Here is an 18059-nt window from a genome sequence, read left to right on the forward strand (position 1 = left end):
TTGTACTGGGTACACTTAAGGCTACAATGAATCTTCCTTAATACAGGCAGTTAATACAGCCGCTAAACTCTCAAGAAAATGCAAACAAAAACCTTCTCAGAGTTGCCAACATTATTACAAAATCCTCCAGTGGCAATGCTCCCCCCAGACTAATAGCTGGGCATGCAGCAAGAAAAGTTATTGGGATAGCTGTGCCAGACAGAAAGGGAGTTAACCTCCTGAACAGTTCCCTAGTTTGAGAGAAGAAACATACACATGATGTAAGGGGAGGACTTCATCCCCAAAAGCCAATTTTTCATTCAGCATACAGATAGAGCTAGGAAATTATAACATTACGTTCCCCTGGGTAATTATAGCCAAGATGCCTACAAGCACAGATCTTGAGAAATGGAGCAGTACTGAAGGCTTTTTAAGTACTCATGACAACCAATTTCCAAGTCAGAGCTGGGTGGGAGGGGGCAAGATGCTGAAGAGAAAAACATTCCTGGTGTTTTCTGAAGCGTAAGTATGTGCTGTTAAGGAGATCACTAGAGAAAGCTTGGACTCAAGTCCAGTCCTCACTTGCAACTATGAAACCTCTTAAGAAGAAAGATCTGGCACTTATTTTAAAGCTGGTTTGCATCTACAGGAATATCTCAAATGACTATTTTAATTAACTGCAATAAACACAACTTTATACTTTTAAACTAAAAAAAAAAAAGACAAGGCATAGCCTTCAAAAGTTTATTTCAAGTATAAAAATCATACAGTGAAATATCTACTGAGTTCTTACTTTCAGTATAAAGGTTTAAACAGATAGAAAGAATCAAGTACCAAATTTCTGAAAAAATATGATTTCATTCAAAACTCTGAACAATAATGAAAAGGCACTTAAACAAAAGATATCCAGCAACAAAGAAAACTCTTATGTCACAGTGAACATTTTACAAAGACATTAATTACAGTCTGGTTAAAGCGAGCAACGTAGTCCAGACAGGAGTGAATTCAAACTCCCAGCGCTTCAACAACAGCACTTTTCTTCTAAGTGTGAAAAAAGAGGAGAGAAAAACAAGAGAAGTCTTAGTCAACTATCGGTTTACAGCATTGTGTTCAGATGAAGAACTGAGAGTTCAATTTGTACAAGTTCCACAAAGAGAAAAGTAAGAAAACTACATAGCAGCATAAATACTTTGTGGAATCCCCTGACCTGTATGGTTTTTTTGAGGATTTTATATTTGTATTCCCAGTTTACATTTAAAAAAAAAAAAAGTTTCTACAATAACAGAAAGCCTTGTTAGAAGCACCACAACCAGACTAGCATAAATAGAAAATGAAGGTGTAGTGCTTGGGAATCCACTGCAATCCCTTTCCAGTAGCAATATTTTTCCACTGCCAGCAATGGAAAGCAGAAATTTTCTAGAATCTGAAAACAAAGAATATGACAATTTAAGTGAGTTTGAGGGGTTTTGTCAAGGTTCAACTAACTCCTGCATCTTTTAATATGAGGCAATGGGGGGGAAATTGCAAACAACCAAAAAAATATAATTTTTTTTGTTTTACTATTCTTCAGAAATATGAAGTAAACAGGAAAAAGCATTTAGTGTTGGCATGTTTTTCCCATTTATATTGAATAAGACCTATGACACAGGAGTGCTATCATGGCTTTTGCATCTTTTTTTCCAGATACATCTTCCTGTAGGCCTGAAACATCTCTTTTGAGTCTTTGTTTGGAGTGTGAGGAGCCTCACCACCGCCATCCAGGATCTGTATAGCTGTATCAAGTGGAATACTGTCCTCAGCTGAAAGACAGACAGAGAGGGAGGTTAAACCAAAAGTCGAAGAGTATCAAATGACTGCTCCTAATGTATGTGGTACTTAAGGCCATCCATTGTAAAAAGAATGCCACAAACATCCTTCCTAAAGCACCAGGCACCTCAGATTTAAATCAATCTCCAAGCATCCTTAAGCACCAAATGGTTGTTTGGGTGTCTTTGTAAGAGAGATTTCTAAAGAATACTAAGAAAGGTATGAATGAAGATGTGCATTTGTAAAAGCAAGAGAGAAACAAGACAAAGGGCTAAAAGAATTAATGACAGGCACCAATAGCCAAGGACACATGCGACAGCAATAAAAGATGTAAAAACTGCAAAATGCATTGCCTGCATCAAGACCACACCACAGATAACTTGTCAGCAGAGGATTTGCACTCTGATAAGTCTAACAAGGTTACAGCATGCTGAATGCATCATTTTGCTCCCTGTGAGACCAGTAGGAAAACAGGATTATAGCTAGAAAGGTATCTAAAGCAAAGAAACAAAGACAGTGGGGAGCAACCTCACTCAAGATTTACAAAGGATGGAACAACCAAGATCTTGAGATTAAAGATGTCACTGTTCAAACTATTGACTCCTAAAGGGTACAAAAGACCATCTAAAAAGTAATTTGCCAATCAAGAGAAACAAGAAAGATGTAATAGTGGCACCACTTTCCCTCTGTGTGTCATACAAGTAATCCTGTCCATACTATTGGGACACAAAGGTCCCAGTACCTGTGAGCATGGGTGTATGCACAGACAGCGTCAACTTGCTGTGAAAGCCAAATAAAATTAAAACAGTTTTTGGTTTATCGGCTCACACTAGATTTTGTTACATTACTTCCTACATTTGAAAGTGGGAAAGGGTTAGCTTGGTTTTTACCTACAGTTTAAAATTGTACTTGCATCTTGTCACCAGTGCTACTTCTGATTCAACTGCACACATGTAGGCAGGAAAATTCCAATAGTTTCCAACAACAAATTCTTACAGCAATAAAAATCTCCACAAATCTTTGAAACTCATATGTCCACTCTACAGCTTCCATTTCAGCAGCAGAGCTAGTAAAGAATAAGTTAAAATTCTTAATTAAGATTTGCTACTGTAAATCAAGCTATTTGAAATCAAGCAAAGAGTATTTAACTTATATTTCAAAATAAATAATGAGTCATTTCACCTGTAAAGATCTCTTCCAGCTTTTTTTGCTTCACTGGATTACATTTTAACCAATCTTCTTTTTTACTTTTGACACCTAAAGAGAAAATTTAAAAAATGTTTTGAGGTTGGTATATCACAAGTTTCGGTCTCTATTCAGCATCAAGCTTTAGCAGATAGACCAGCACATGCAAAAGGAAATTTGGGTGTGAAAGTGACTACAAGTGTTGATACGTACAACTTAAGATTTGGCTTTATCTAAAATCAAAATGCTACATTTGACACAAATACGCTTCACAATGCACCATATTAAACGTTGAAAGATTCAGGATAGGGAAGAAGAGGAGCAAAGAAGGCAGCTTAAAGCATACACAGCAAAGGTCACAGAAACAGTGTGCAGGATATGTCTGGCCCAAGCCCTCTCTCCATCTCAGTGCTCCAAAAGATCTTCCCCTCCCCCATCTAGCCAGCCAGATTTATTTACAACCAGGTGAAAGCTGAACACAGATCAGATCACCTTTGGTAACTACACCAAGGGAATCTGCTTTCTATGAACAAGCCAAGCTACCTTGTGCAAGCAGGTTAAGCCTTCTCAACTTTACTTGAAACTGACATGCTCTGAACTACTCTGTATTCTGTAAAACTTAAGGAAAAGGAATAAAACATTAAATTGAAGGAAAAAGACTCATTCTTTTTCAGCTTAACACACAGCTACAGTCTGTCAGAAAGCTAGCTAAGCTATTGCAACCTTCAGCTTCTCGAGTCCCGCGTTTTCACTCTGTAGTTCTGTGTACCATGAATTTAAAAGCAGTATATATATATATATAAAAAATACTTTTTACTTGCAAATCAATTGACTTACAAATTAATAATCAAGATAGCATCATACCTGCCACAATGGCCTTCTCTCTTTCCAAGGAATTCTTTGTGGCTAAGCTTTCTTCACCAGTGCTTGGTTCTCTGAACAGTATCTCTGGACACAACTTAAATTCAAGTACTTCTATTTTGCATGATTTCTCAACTTCTGAGAGAGAAGCACCTCTTTTTGCATCGTTTTGTGACACTTTGGGCTTTATATGCCGGACAGGTCTGACAGGTGACGTCTCCAATTTTGTCAGATATATGCATTCCTGTGCCATACGTTTAAATCCCACTCTGTTCAGATAGTGTTTTTTTGGTTCCTTTTGAAGATGCAATTTTAATCTGTTATTTCTTCTATTTAAATATAGCAAATTTTTATCAGGAAACGTTTTCTCAGAGCATTTGTCTCCGTTTTGACCATCATGACATCTCTCTTTGTTAGAAAAGTAGTTTTTAGAGACGGTAGTAGATCGAGCCCTTTTTCTCTGTAGCTTAAGCACAGAGAGATCTGCTAATGAACTCTTTGATTTCCAGCCATTTTCTGCTTTGAGTCTTTTAGCTTTGTCAGTATTTACCGTGCAATTACGTGAAAGCTGCTTGGAATTCTTTGCTTCAGATTCTTTCAGTTTTTCCTCTTCCACTTTTGTTTTCTTAGGGTCTCTCCTCCCAATCACATTTTCTTTCCTCTTCCGTTTGTATGGCTGCTCCTGTGAAGGATAAACTTTCATAGATTTATGCGGAGAATATTTAGGGTTTCTTGACTTAAAGTCTATAGCGCCAAAATATGGGAACTTCATAGCATCAGCACGATGACCATTCAGCTTTTTATGTTTTATTTCTGCTGACAATTTGGCTTTCTCTTTGATGTTAATTCCTACATCTTGCCCAAGTATCTCCTTTTCTTTCCTACAGTTCTGTTCTTCAGATGAGTTCTCTTGACAGGTTTTAATTTTTTGTCCTTGAATGACTTCAGCGTGCTTAATTTCAACAGTTACTGACTCTGTACATTTGTGAATATCAGTTTTGGATTTCACTGCCAAACCTGGTTTGGTTTTATCTTTTGAAAGGGACTCCATTTTGAAAACTGTCTCTTGCTTTTCAGATGACTTTGTTATGTTGTCTGCATCTGGATGGCCAGCTTTCTCTGACAACTCTTCCAAGGCTGTCTGATGATCTTTTTTGTCAGAATTAAGTTCTTTGCCTAACAATGGGAACGCTCTGTCAATTTGCAGCTCTTCCTTCCAGCTACTCTTTTTAGCTTTATCAACATCCTGGTTCTCAGAGGAATTAAGTGGTCCAATTTTTTCCTGTTCTGTTGCAAGTGATTTGTATTCATCATTCACCTTTAGCTCAGCTTTTCTGTTCATTACAGAGGTGTATTCGCAAGTATCTTTTTTATTTTTGCTATCAGTATTTGGGATTTTTTCAGAAATCGGCAGGTTTCCCACTGTACAGCTGTTCTTCATTTCAGCATCAGATTTACTGTTGTCTTCTTGTCTCTGTAGAGAGCTAGTATTTTCAGCTTTTGAAAGCTGATCAGCATTTTTCTCTGAACCAGACATTCCCAATTTACCAGGACTCCAGGGCGTTGTATGTGTTACAGATAGCAAACCCATTAAAGAACAATTTTCAATTTTTTTTCTCCTGGGGTTGGAGGTTTTTTGTGGGGTTTCTTTCTTCTCACATAGACTCTGATGAGGCTGAATACTACCTTCAAGGTTCTCCTCAGCTGAAGCCTTTTCTGACTGTTGACTCACTACTGTCTTGCTGTCACTAGAGGAACTCGAGTTGCGTTCAGGAAACAGTTCTTGCATTTGATCAGCGCTTAATGCTACAATTTTTATCTGATCTACTGGATCCTTCGAAGGAGGATTCTTGTCACAGATCTGAGTCTCTTTCTGAAGCTGACTCTCCATCCGCTCAGCCACAGAATCATTTTGTACTGGTTCTTTTGTCAGCCTATTGGCACCTTCAATGCCATACGGAAACTCTTTCACTAGTTCGGACAACTGATCATTTAGACATTTAATGGGTTCTGCTCCAAAAACGTTCATGTCTTTTTCTGTGCTAGTTTTACTGGATATGTTATTTTGTTTACTGTTGCCCCTTTGAACAGCAAACACATTTCTTTCAGCAGTTACACTGATTGAGACATCTGGTGTACGTTGAGCTAGCTCCTGGTTTATGCCAGCAAGCATTTCCAAGTAATTTTTAGGATGCTTGAAAGATGCATTGAATGACTTTTTTTGTTCTGAGGTAGAAACTGTTTTAAGAGGACTGCCACTGCTTCCTTTCTCCAAATTACTAGTTGTGATACCATCCAAAATCTTACCCGCTTTCCTCATGCAGCTTGACGATTCATTCAACATCTTTTGCAGCAAGGTCTCTTTCTGGGGAGCATTATTGCTCAGCTTATTTTTACGTAAGTCCAGCTGTCGTTCCTTTTGTCTTGGGTCAGTTGCATTTCCTTCTGATGAGGTACCATTTGGTGCATTTGTCTCAGGGACTGACTTGAAGATACTTGCTATTTGTGGGTTATAAAATCTATCACCTTCAACAAGAGAACATACACCAGAAATACAAAACATCTGTTCTCCCAACACTGCTGTGGATTCATCTCCTGTCTCTAACACAGCTTGCTTGTCTTTATGGTCTTTTATACCTTCCTGAACAATTTGACTAGAAAAATTTATGCCCAATTCAGGAAGAGGTGGCTTGTTTTGTAATTCAGGCTGCAGATTTCCTCTGGCATCTTGTGCAGATTGACTAGTAGCTTCCCTTTGGTTTTCACCATATGAACCTTTTGCATTCACGCTGGTTTTTGCTATGTTTCCATCAGCTAATTTTGGCTGTTGCAAATGCGGGTCCACCTTCTGTACCAGAACACAATCACTGGGTGATGACCTAGCAGTATCTATTGTTCCTTTACTGGTATTTACCACACTTAAACCACTTTTCCCCTCTTCTTGCAAGCTACATATGCTTCCTGAATCAATCACGGGAGAAGTTTTACCTGCAGATGTTGGACCTTTGTCTGCCTGCTCACTCTGTGTTCTCTGTTTGGAAAGTACTAAAGGAGAGACAACTGCAACTTGGAGTTCAACGCTTTTTATGAAATTGCAACTTAAAGTATCAACTTTTTGTCCTACAGAAGCAGTTGTTACAGGCAAAATTGCTTCATCTGTACTAACAAGAACATTATTTTGTTCTCTATTTTTTGCATTTTGGATGTGCAGTGAAATCTGATTTGCTGTGGGACTTTCATTTACCTGACTATTTTGCACAGTTACAGATTCTGACGAATGTTTTTTCCACAAGTCCAGGCAAGCAGTTAGCTCTTCCATAGAGTAACGATAATTGTTCTGTTTAACAGATTTATTTTCAGGAAATGGCGTTTTTTTCTGAGCCACATCACTCTGGAATTTAACTTCACCAGATTCAGTTGTTTCTGACACAGAAGAGTTTGTGTCAACAATAAATGGCTGCTCACCTTTCACACTTTCTACATTCTTCTCACTAGTGTCTTTTAGTAAGTTTCCACCCGAGACAGATACACCTACCAGTGGTTTCTCACTGCACAAGAGACTTGTCAGTATTTTATCAGCAGTAGCACCAGCTGTCTTCTCTTTCAATACATTTGTGCTGCTCAATACAAACTGAAGAAATGACGAGTTCTTGGGGTTAGCTGGCACATTCTTTGATGCTGTTTTGACAGAGCTATCCACTTGACTAAAACATGAAGCATTGTTCAAGGATGTCACAGAGTTTTGAGATGAGGCCAAGGCATATGAATCCTTTTGTTCTGATATGGGAGTGCTCTCAAGATTATTTAATTGAGTTGGTAGTTTGCTCTGAGAGGGAATAGGAGCAGGGCTTGAAAGGCTTCCTTGCTCCACCTGAGAGTCACTTTGAGTCACCTCTAATCCTCTGTTATCAGCATCAGCTTTTTTGTCATTTTTTTCTTCAGGTGAAGAGTCAAGTATTGGACACTCAGTCTTCGCTGTTTCAGATGGGGAAGGTGATAGAGTTCCATTGGGCATCCACGGAAGACAATTGGCAACAGTAGCCTGATAACTTGGAGGAAGCAGGGGAGTACCTTTGTCATGTTCTGAAGCTGATAAGAGTTTCCTTCTGTAATGATGCATCCTTTCAAGCAGGACACATTTTTTTTTAATAGTGTGCAGCCTTTGAGCTTCCCAAACTAATCTGTCCTTTGTAATTGTTTTTCCATCTACTGCTGCTGCTGAACAAATTTGAGAATTAACAGGCCTATTCGTTAAACTACTAGTCTGGCCTTCCTGAACTGAAACAGGATCACCAAGTTGCTTTGAAGCAGTCACTGAAGAAAGAGTTTCCATTTCTTGTACAATCTCATACAGTTCTTTGGAAATGCCGGTGGGTGGCACAGGCATTTCATTAAAGGGCCGATTTGCTGTCACATTTCCCCTTGAATTACAGACATTCCTAACTGATTGACTGACTGACCCAGATTGCTGTTTCTGATAGCATTGCTGAAAACTGTTAAAACCAGAAGCATTTTTTGGATCTGATGGGTGCCTCTGTTGGCTAAAGGCGTATCCATTAGGCACATTTTGAACAGCATGTGGAACACCTATTGAAGATTGTGCTGCAGCTCTTGAATCACAGTTGGCAGGCAACAAAGATGGTGCACAACATCCTCTAGGAGTTTCTGATCCCAACTGACTTGGTCGATATTGTTGTAGCAGCTGGACATTTGCTTCAGTATCTTGATTCAGCGATTGTACAACTTTAAACTGAGTGTTGGGATGATACATATGGCTTTGGACATGGTGCCCAGATGTACCAAGGGACACAGAATTATTCTGGGAATGAATGTTACTTTGATATAATGTTGTAGTTCTCACAGAATTATGCTGCAGTATTTGTGGCTGCACAGTGTAACTGTTTGTGGTGACATACTGAGGTTCCCGGAGTACATTCCTCATGTTATTTCCAGTGTTTATTTGAGAAGACAGGGGAGGTAACTGTCTAAGGGGACAAAAGTAGGCGTCAGAGTTTGGCCAAGAAGCCCGAGTCATCTCTGCCTGCAAACGTGGTGTATGATTGGGAGGTTTTGGAGCTATTGGTAAGTAGGGTGGTGGATGTCGATTAACTGAGTATTTAGAAATAAATAAATCATTACCAGCTACAGATGCTTCTGGTAAGGCCTGATCTGAAGTTTTGAGTCCTTCAGAATTTACAAAAGGGAAGGCAACATTGCTAGTTGGCAGATATACCATTTGGTTATTTCCAGCACAAGCGCATGCATTTTTAGAGGAACAGATGTTTGTCTGAGGAAAATCATGTGCATTACAAAGCAACTGATTGTGACATGCTTCTTCATTTTGCAGGTTCTTCTTTGCATCAGCATTCTGGAGTGATCTTGCATTCCAGTCCATCTTTTCTTAATTTCTTTTTCTTCAGCCAAAAACTAAAATGCTAAGAAAAAAAAAACAACATTCAAACTTTGATCTTTCGATCAAAACCTATTTCACTTACCAAGGAGTAATTTAGAATGCAATATGAACAAAACCATTGAACTTGAATTGCTAAGCAGAAGGGCAACTCCATTGGCACATCCCATGGACATCAAAGTTGTCAAGTTGCATAAATTATTTGCCAGAACACAGTTAAGGTACAAAATGACAGAGTAGCAGCTAACAATTCTATTGACTGTCTGATGAATAACAAAATCCTCACATTAGTCCGTTAATTCTATTGTCATTCAACTTTTTAATTTAACTATAGATTGCTGTATTTACCTTCTCACCCAAAACCAACGGAAAAAACCCAATGTATTTTGCATAACATGATACAATTAGCAATGCTCAAGAGCTGAGCATAAGCAGCACGTATTTATATATATAGATATAAAACACAGGTCACTCAGTTTTCAGACAAGAGGATTCAACTTCAATTACACCTTCAAAGAAAACAAAAGATAAAATTAATTTGGGTTCAGTGAAGATCTCTCATAATAATGTGGCCCACTTGTTTTTATTTTACATGTCATTTGCCCTTCCGCAACACTGTGAGTGGTTACTAATAGTTGAGGAAGATGACTCTGTGACTGTAGTGAACAGCACATGTAGCTACAAGTAAAGCACCCCTAATTCTGACTTACTCAGCCAGCAGAAGGCATGAAGCATAGAGATTATATCATCACCTCTACTATTGCAATAAATACACCTCCAGGAGGTGAAGTCACAAATCTCTAACTCTTCATATGTTATATTCCTGAATTTACATTGATTACCAAAAGCCCAACTGGGTGAGCATGTTACTTCTGAACAACCTCTGGGAACTTGTTAAAAGACAACATCTTCAAAACAAATATTATTTCAGTCTTCAAGAACAGAAAGGCACAAACAAACATGACAACCTACAAGCATGAATGCTGCTTGCATGTCAGTAAGTTCCTCTCAGTATGGTCAAACCCACCTAGCACAGAGCAAACACCTCACTTTATGCAGGGTGTAAAGACAATTTCCCAACAAAATGTTTCAGGTAATTTCTCCCAGATCACTCAAGGCTCCTAATTTTCTCTTTCATGGGCTCTTTTAGATTTTAAGACTCTCCTGACTTCAAACGTAGAAATTAGAAGCATCACTCAGATCTGGCCTATAAGAGACACAAGCTTTATAATTTTCCAGGTCTTACATCAAGATTCAAAGATAGCTCTATCTTCCTTCACTCTCTCTTTTACTTGTTCCACTCTCAAAGACACCAATAAGAAAAGAAAACAGGAAAACAAAGTCGCATGTGAAATTTGTAAAAAACATCAATAACATTAAGGCAATACTTACAGTGATGCAGGAATGAGAAAACAGGCTTTTGCATCCAAGCTAAAGATTTCAGACTGCTAATGATACACTGGGTATTTCCTGAAAAATAATCAGAGGATAAAACAACCATGTCCTTGAATTAGATTACTGCTGAAGAAATTTAAAGACATTTATACATTCCAGAAATATGATCGAGGTATATAAACAAGATTAAGATGCCAACTAGTAGTAACTGTAAAATTCTTGCTGAACAGAGGAAAAATATTGACTATGTGCAACACAACTTTGCCAAGAGTAAACCCAAGTCTTGTCACTGTCAAGACCATAAAAATCAGTACAACCACAGTTCATCATCATTATTAGCTGGATTAAGAAAATTAAGTTTGTGACTGATGACAATCTTCAAATTTTTATAACCAATACAACAAAACATGCTACTTTAAAAAGTGGCATTTGGCAGAAAGCACTTGTCTTAGGAAGACCATTTGAGAGGTTCATTATCAGTACAAAACTCTGAAAGCACATACGATTGCTCCACTCCTTCACCTGCTACTTCCTCACCTTGACCACAAGCCTCAGAAACCACCAGCAACTACCACACAGGCAACTGCCAACTTTTGATTGACAATGCATAGAAAGGGAATGGAGAGACATCCCCACTGAAAGCAGGAAGTAACAGCACAGCTCTTCAACAAATCTATCATTCAACTAAAACAGCTACACGTAGACTTCTCTGTCAAATAGTTTTAGGTGTGGCTCTGGCCTCTGTCTTATGTAGTGACTCTGAATCACTCTGCAGAGACACCTCACGTTCACCTCACAGAAAGGTTTCAGGGGAATTTGGGTCATCTATTGTTTTGCCAATAGACAGGGTCAGCACAACAGACACAGACACCAAGTTAAAGAAGTGAGATTATCTTTACTTACATTTAAAGCAATAGAATAGTAAGTGAAATAATATAGCAAGAATAAGACAAGGCAAGGCATCTAATTACTACTATATACAGCAGACTATAAGAATAAAACGAGACAAGGTAATGCACCTAATCATTACTACGTAAGGTTAGCTATAGTGATTAAAAAAGATACATCACCAATCACCCTAATACGCTACCGTCACCCAGATCTGCAGTCACTGGGGAGCCCCTGTTGCAGTGAGGATTTGGCAGGCCTGTCCCAGCAATTGGGAAGTCCTGTGCAGGGCATCCCCTTGTAGGTGAGGTCTCCAAAGCCACTGCAAAAAGGTCCAAGTTTCATACTGTTGAATAAACAAGCTCACATAATTACAAATTACAAATGCAGAAACATCTGGTTTCACTCTCCTCTCCAATCCCACCAAAGCCTGGCCAGGGCTCAGGGAGGAACCAAGTGGGTTTCCTTTACCTACCCGATTTTAACCACCAGTTTCCAAACAAGGCCATGTGTCTGGTTTTGAGGCCTTGACCACCTGCCTTTAAGCAAGGAAGGATGCACTCTGTCTTTGCTAATGATTATATTTTATCTGAGCTACATCTTTTGCTAATGATCATACATATTTCACTAACAATCATGCATATTCCATTAATGATCGAATACTAAATATATATAAAAATATTTGGTTGGTAGGTTCATCTGGAGGTCAACTTTGTCTCAGGGCCTGTTTCTCAGGCCTCAGTACTTTATATAATATAAAGCCCAGCAAGTTTAACTGCTACAGGTTTCTATAAAGGGGAAAAGGAACAATACATCCAAACAGTGGAAGGTTACATTTCCTTCTGTTTTCTAATAGCCTTAATCTACACAAAACATCTAAATTAATTTCTGATCGGAAAGACCTCAATTTTTATTGCCAATGTTTGTTACTAATTACTTCTGAGAGGCCCTCCTCTAAGAAAATACATAGAGAAGAAAACAAATGAAGCCTAAAACGCAGAATAAATTGTTACAGGCAGTTGATTGTCGCAGCACTAGCAAAACTAGCCAGTTGCAACAAGGCTTTTACCATCCCATACCAGGTTAACTTCAAGAAGTAGCTCCCACACCTTGCCCTGGCACAGCCACTGATCCCCCACAAGGTTTCAAAGGTTCATCTACTGTCTGTGCTGTTTCTTCATCCTCTTCAGGCCAGTCCACCCTGCTGCTTCTCTCTGCTGTGTCTGGCCTCTTCCAGCAGCCTCTCCTCATCTGGGCCCTGTTCTTCTCTCTGCTTCTCCCAGGGCCTCTCCTTGTTTCTCCTATGTCCCAGGCGCTCTCTCTCCTCCCTCTTCTTCTTCCAGGTCTCTCTTCATCCAGAGCTCCTCTTCCATCCCCCTTAGAGCTATTTAACTACTTAGCAGGAACCAGCCACAGCTGCACATTATCCACATCAGCCAACCCACCGCTCTTGAAGCAAGCCCACAGCTGTATATTACCAATGTTAATTAACCCAGCTGCATTCCTCTATAATTCCTCTACAGTTGATCTATTGGATTGGCTAAGACATTCCAGCAAAGATTTAATACTTCATTCACTGAACACTGTAACTTAACACTAAAGTCTGTACATGTGCACACTGGAGCCAGAAAACACCTAACAGGGAAAACACAGGGAGAATATGAGACTCAGCAATGTGTCAGACTCATGAGGGACCAACCAAGATCACAGTAACAGTTGACACCTAGAGTATAGAAAGCACACCCAAAACCAGTTCACTATCACCAGTCAAAAAGACAGTGGACATGGAGTGGACTCACGAGGTCACACCCCTTGTCCTACACATTGCTGGAAGAAAAAGTTAACACAAATGCAGCAAGACGCCACAGAACCATGGTGTGGAAACTACTGTGCCAAGACTGGACAGTAACTGAATGGCCAGCCCCGAGCAAACACCATTTCTGCAGAAAGCAGCTTGGTAGTATTAATGTATTTAGCATTAATGTATTCAGCGTTTCAGTTAAATGGTAAATGCAACAACATAGCAGCTAAGACACCTGCATGATGATCATCAGGTAAACTACTGACCTGTCAACACCATTTCTGCAGAAAGCAGCTTGGTAGTATTAACGTATTTAGCATTAATGTATTCAGCATTTCAGTTAAATGGTAAATGCAAAAAGACAACAGCTAAGACACCTGCATGATGATCATCAGGTAAACTGCTGACCTGTCAATTGGTTTCTGTGATTCACCAGGGAACATGGACAATCAGTTCAAATAGAGAGTCAGAAAATGCAGAAAGCAGGTTGGTTGCTGAAATTAAAGGGTATAAAAAGATAGCTCACCAACTGTGGGCTAAGACCAGCAGCAGAGGATCAAAACACTGAAGATCCCCACCACCTGAAAAATTGTTATGGAGGTAAGCATCCATCGCCAGGCTATGTCAACACAAAGACAGGTAGGTGTTGTTCAAGCCCCCGTGGCATAAGCATGGTCTGTTAAGTACCAATACACGGATCTTGTGGACTGTAACAGGCTGGGAGAACTTATTCTGGGGTTGCTGCTATAGTCAACCTCTGACAAATGGGGTGGATAACAATACCTGGTAAAGTAAAAATAACTTTCTTTTACTTTTTAATACCTGGTGTGTCTGAATGCTAAAGACTGGTTTATTGGGAGGGCATCTGCTCAAAATTATCAAGTCAAAAGCAAAGATGCTCATCAACCACCAACTGATGGTGTTGAAGAGGAATACTGCAAGAGCAGGCCTGGAAATTAGGACCATGCATGGCAATCAGTTAGCTGAGGGGAATGTGCCTGGGAGGACAAGGAGTGTGAATAGACACAACAATTAACATGATGAGTCATAAGAGAGGACAGGGGAGTGGGGGTGGCCCCTTGGTGCCAAGGAGAGGTAACACCTTGCTGTTAATTGATGACTGTAAACACTTAAAAAGTGTCCTTTGTTTGTAGTTAACCACCAATCAGGGATTGCCTAGTATGCAATGCTTAGCTTAAAGAACCAATCTGTTTAAAAGCGTGCAGCTTCTGAAAATATATATAAACTCGTGCTTGTGTACAATAAATCGACATTTGTTTGCATCAAACAGCGTCCCATCTCTCATTGCTGCAGAATACAATCATCATCTAGATTAAATAGTAACTCGAGAAGATCAAAGACAGTTTTGAAACAAAAAAGTATTCAATAGGAGTATAAAAGAAGCATGAAATACTTAAGAGGAAAACACTCTCGAGTAGACAGCAGTAGTCAAGACCCGTGTACCAGTGCCTTAAGTTACCCTGCCAACATCACAACCTCTACCTGCGCCAGACAGAGCACCCTCTCCATCAGATAGATGTGTCTAGCCACATGGTTTAGCCATAGACTTGGCAGTGCCAGGTTAATGGTTGGACCTGATATCGCAAAGGTCTTTTCCAACCTAAATGATTCTATTGCACTGTGAAAGAAGCCTAGCCTGTATCCAGCTAAAGGACTGACAGTGCGGGCTGCAACAAGTAGGGTGCCACACTTCAGCTGTATGCATGTAAACTCATGGGAATGCCTTCTCACCAACACAGGAATTTACTCCTGGGGAACACTAGCAAATAGATTTTCCTAAGTCACCAAGCTGCAATCAGTAAATACTTACGTATTTGCTTGTTTTAGTAGACACCTTTTCAGGACGGACAGCAGCTTTCCCTTGCTGTACCAATGAGAGGAGACAGGTCATTAAGATATGTGAACCAAAGAGCTCCTTTACCTTTGAACTCCCCAGTGCATCAGTTTTGACCAGGAGATTTGGTTTGCCTCAAAGTTCGAAAGACAAACCCCTAAAAGAGAAGTGGAAAGGACCATATATTGTTTGGTCTGCCTGCTGACATAGCACTGAAATTAGGAACAGACTCCTGAATATATTACAGAGTGATGAAACAGTGGATCACTAAGTAAACTGGGGACTGTAAATTAAAAACTTCTAAACTTTGATGAAGCGTACAAGGGATTTTGAAAAATCACATCTTTAATTCTTAAGTATAATCTAGTTCATTTTGCATTATTGCATACTACTAATAAGAGCTAGTAGTGATAGAGCACATCTAGAGAAACACTAACTTCCTTGTAACAAAAAAATACTCCTATAAATTGCTGTCCTTTGCTTAGCTAGTGATAGGACAATGCAGGAATCCTAAGAAGCAGCCACGAAAGGATCCTTGGGAGGACAGAAAATGATACAAATAGTGAGCAAAAACAATTGTTGGGTCTGTACACACCTCCCAGAAACCTCAGAAAACGGAATACCTCTAACTGGGATTCCCACCACTGCTAACGTCTCTTGGGGAGAATTGTGGACAAATAAGTCTTTCAATATAAGCCGAGGAATAGAAGACAAGGAACGGGAAGTAACTACCCCAATCTCCCAGCAAATTATTGCACTTGGGGTATCCAGTGCCCCAAAAGGAATAAGTAAATTAGATAGCAAAACAGGTTATCCAACTTTCATTTGGAAATAACCAAAATATAATAATAATACAATTGATGTTTTGACACCAGTTCTTAAAACCCAAGTCTGATCTTGGCCAGTCACAGAAGGAACAGACTGGTATTGGATCAGCGGCACAAAAGCAAGAAAGGCCTTACCTGTACATTGGTCAGGAGTTCGTACTTTAGGAGCCATATTACCCAATTTAACTACAGTCGAAGAATTGGCACCAGGATTATGGGTATGATCGCATATGAAGAGACACAAGAGAAGTAATCCTTTGACTGAAAGACCTACAGCACGGTTAGGAGTAAGTGAGCTCAAAAAAGCTATAATAAATGTATCAGCAATAGTAGAGAAAATAGGAAATGAGACCTGGGATGCAGCGTCCACATCATAGGAGGAAGTATCAAAATTAGCAGAAAATACTATTCAGAATAGAATGGCTTTATTTGACATGCTATTAGCATCTAAGGGGTGTGTGTGGTGGTGTTTCAGAGCAGTAGAAGATCAACAATATTTGGAAACAAACTAAAATTTTACATGAGATGCAAAAGGATGACACTTCTATTGTCTTTGCTGAAACATGGAAATGGCTGACCTCTTGGGTACCAGATTTAGGTTCACCGATAAAGGTGGTGATATGCATTGTGACTGTAGGAGTTCTAATGTTTGTACATTGAATTAATACATATGTACTCACATAAGGGACGTTGTTTGATCTTGGGTGGACCAACTAAGGCGAGACTTAATATAAGGGAAAAAGATAAATTCTTCCTTTATACAGTCTCAAAGGAAGATTTTGATACAATAATTATTTATCTTAAAAATAAATATGTAAATATTTATAATGAAAAAAATTTGAAAAAACCCGAGGATGTTAATCAACCCTTATAAATAGTTAATAAGATATGGCCTTGAGGGAAGGCATAGACACCATAAATAAGTCAAGCTAAGAGATGTGGCGTATGAAGGCATAGACTCCGGTTGTGGTTCAACCAGAGACACTATTGTGCAGAGGTCATATTAATATATCTCAGTCTGGATATAAATTCCAGCTGCAGGTACCACCAGGCTCAGGGCAGAAACTGTTTATGCAGTTACATAGCTATATATTATTACAAGCATGCAAACACTTTTTGGCTAGATAACCATGTTTATCTTTCTTACTTTCCTTCATAATACCCAGCTGTTCTCTATCTCCTGTCAAATCAGACATTCTCCATCCTCCTCTCATACATCTCTCTTCAGACATTCTCTGTCCTCTCATAGATCTCTCTTATCTCCCATCAGTAATGATCAGACATTCTCCATCCTCCTCTCCCACAAAGAAATAATAAGATCAGCTCAAGGAGAACAAAATGGTTAATGAGACCAAACAGAAAATTACTTGACCTATACTCGAACTATCCTAACTAGCATACTAGAAGATCCCCCCTCGAGCAAAGCAAGCCCCCTACTAACAAAGCACCCCCCCCCCCGAACATGCACCTTTAAATGGGAGAGGGGGCTTGTAAGAACCAATGAGAATTAAGTGCTGTAATGGTTGTCTGTACTGAAATGAAGGAAAGCGCAGTTGTAATTCATGTTTGCACAATCAAGTGGAAAACTGCAGTTGTAAAGATTGCAAAGCTGTTCACGAAAGTGTGTACAGTGGGTTTTGCAGGTATGCCAAATAAGGACAAAGAAATCAAACAGGATATGCAATTGTACAAGAATCAGCCACATATATTCTCCGCATCCCAAGATCACCGAAGGAGGACAAATGACCCCTAGTAACAGACAAGAGCATGCGCAATAGACTGAAGCTTATGCAAAACCCAGGAAATGGAGTAAGGAGGGGATTTCTCGGAAATCAAAAGAAGAACGTATAAAAAGGAATGCTGCAAACCTGCAAATTGTGAGCCGTTGGTGGAGTGCTGACTCCCCGGCCGCCCAGCACTGCTTTGCTTGCTAATCTCAATAAATTAATCGTTCAAACTGCAAATTGACTCTAGTTCATTTTTATAACAGTGTGACTAAATGCAATTGTAAACAATTGTTCAACACAGGGTAAGACAATTTATATGCTTTAA

General features: G+C 39.4%; 1 protein-coding gene across 4 annotated transcripts in view; it reads right to left on the reverse strand.

Moving 5' to 3' along the window:
* Positions 1–709: 709 nt before the first annotated feature.
* The window catches only part of RESF1 (retroelement silencing factor 1), a 39329-nt gene continuing 21979 nt past the window's right edge, over positions 710–18059 (reverse strand). For 3 of the 4 annotated variants that reach the window (XM_055807809.1, XM_055807810.1, XM_027793019.2), the window contains 4 exons: positions 10634–10711; positions 3835–9266; positions 2968–3042; positions 710–1778 (listed from right to left, as the gene is read on the reverse strand). In XM_055807809.1, the coding sequence (XP_055663784.1) occupies positions 1636–1778; positions 2968–3042; positions 3835–9226 (5610 nt within the window). In that variant the 5' untranslated portion in view covers positions 9227–9266; positions 10634–10711 and the 3' untranslated portion in view covers positions 710–1635. The remainder of the gene's footprint in view (positions 1779–2967; positions 3043–3834; positions 9267–10633; positions 10712–18059) is intronic. The other variant, XM_055807812.1, reaches the window with a different exon arrangement.

The sequence above is a fragment of the Falco peregrinus genome, chromosome 6 (assembly GCF_023634155.1).
Source record: "Falco peregrinus isolate bFalPer1 chromosome 6, bFalPer1.pri, whole genome shotgun sequence".
Lineage (NCBI taxonomy): Eukaryota > Metazoa > Chordata > Aves > Falconiformes > Falconidae > Falco > Falco peregrinus.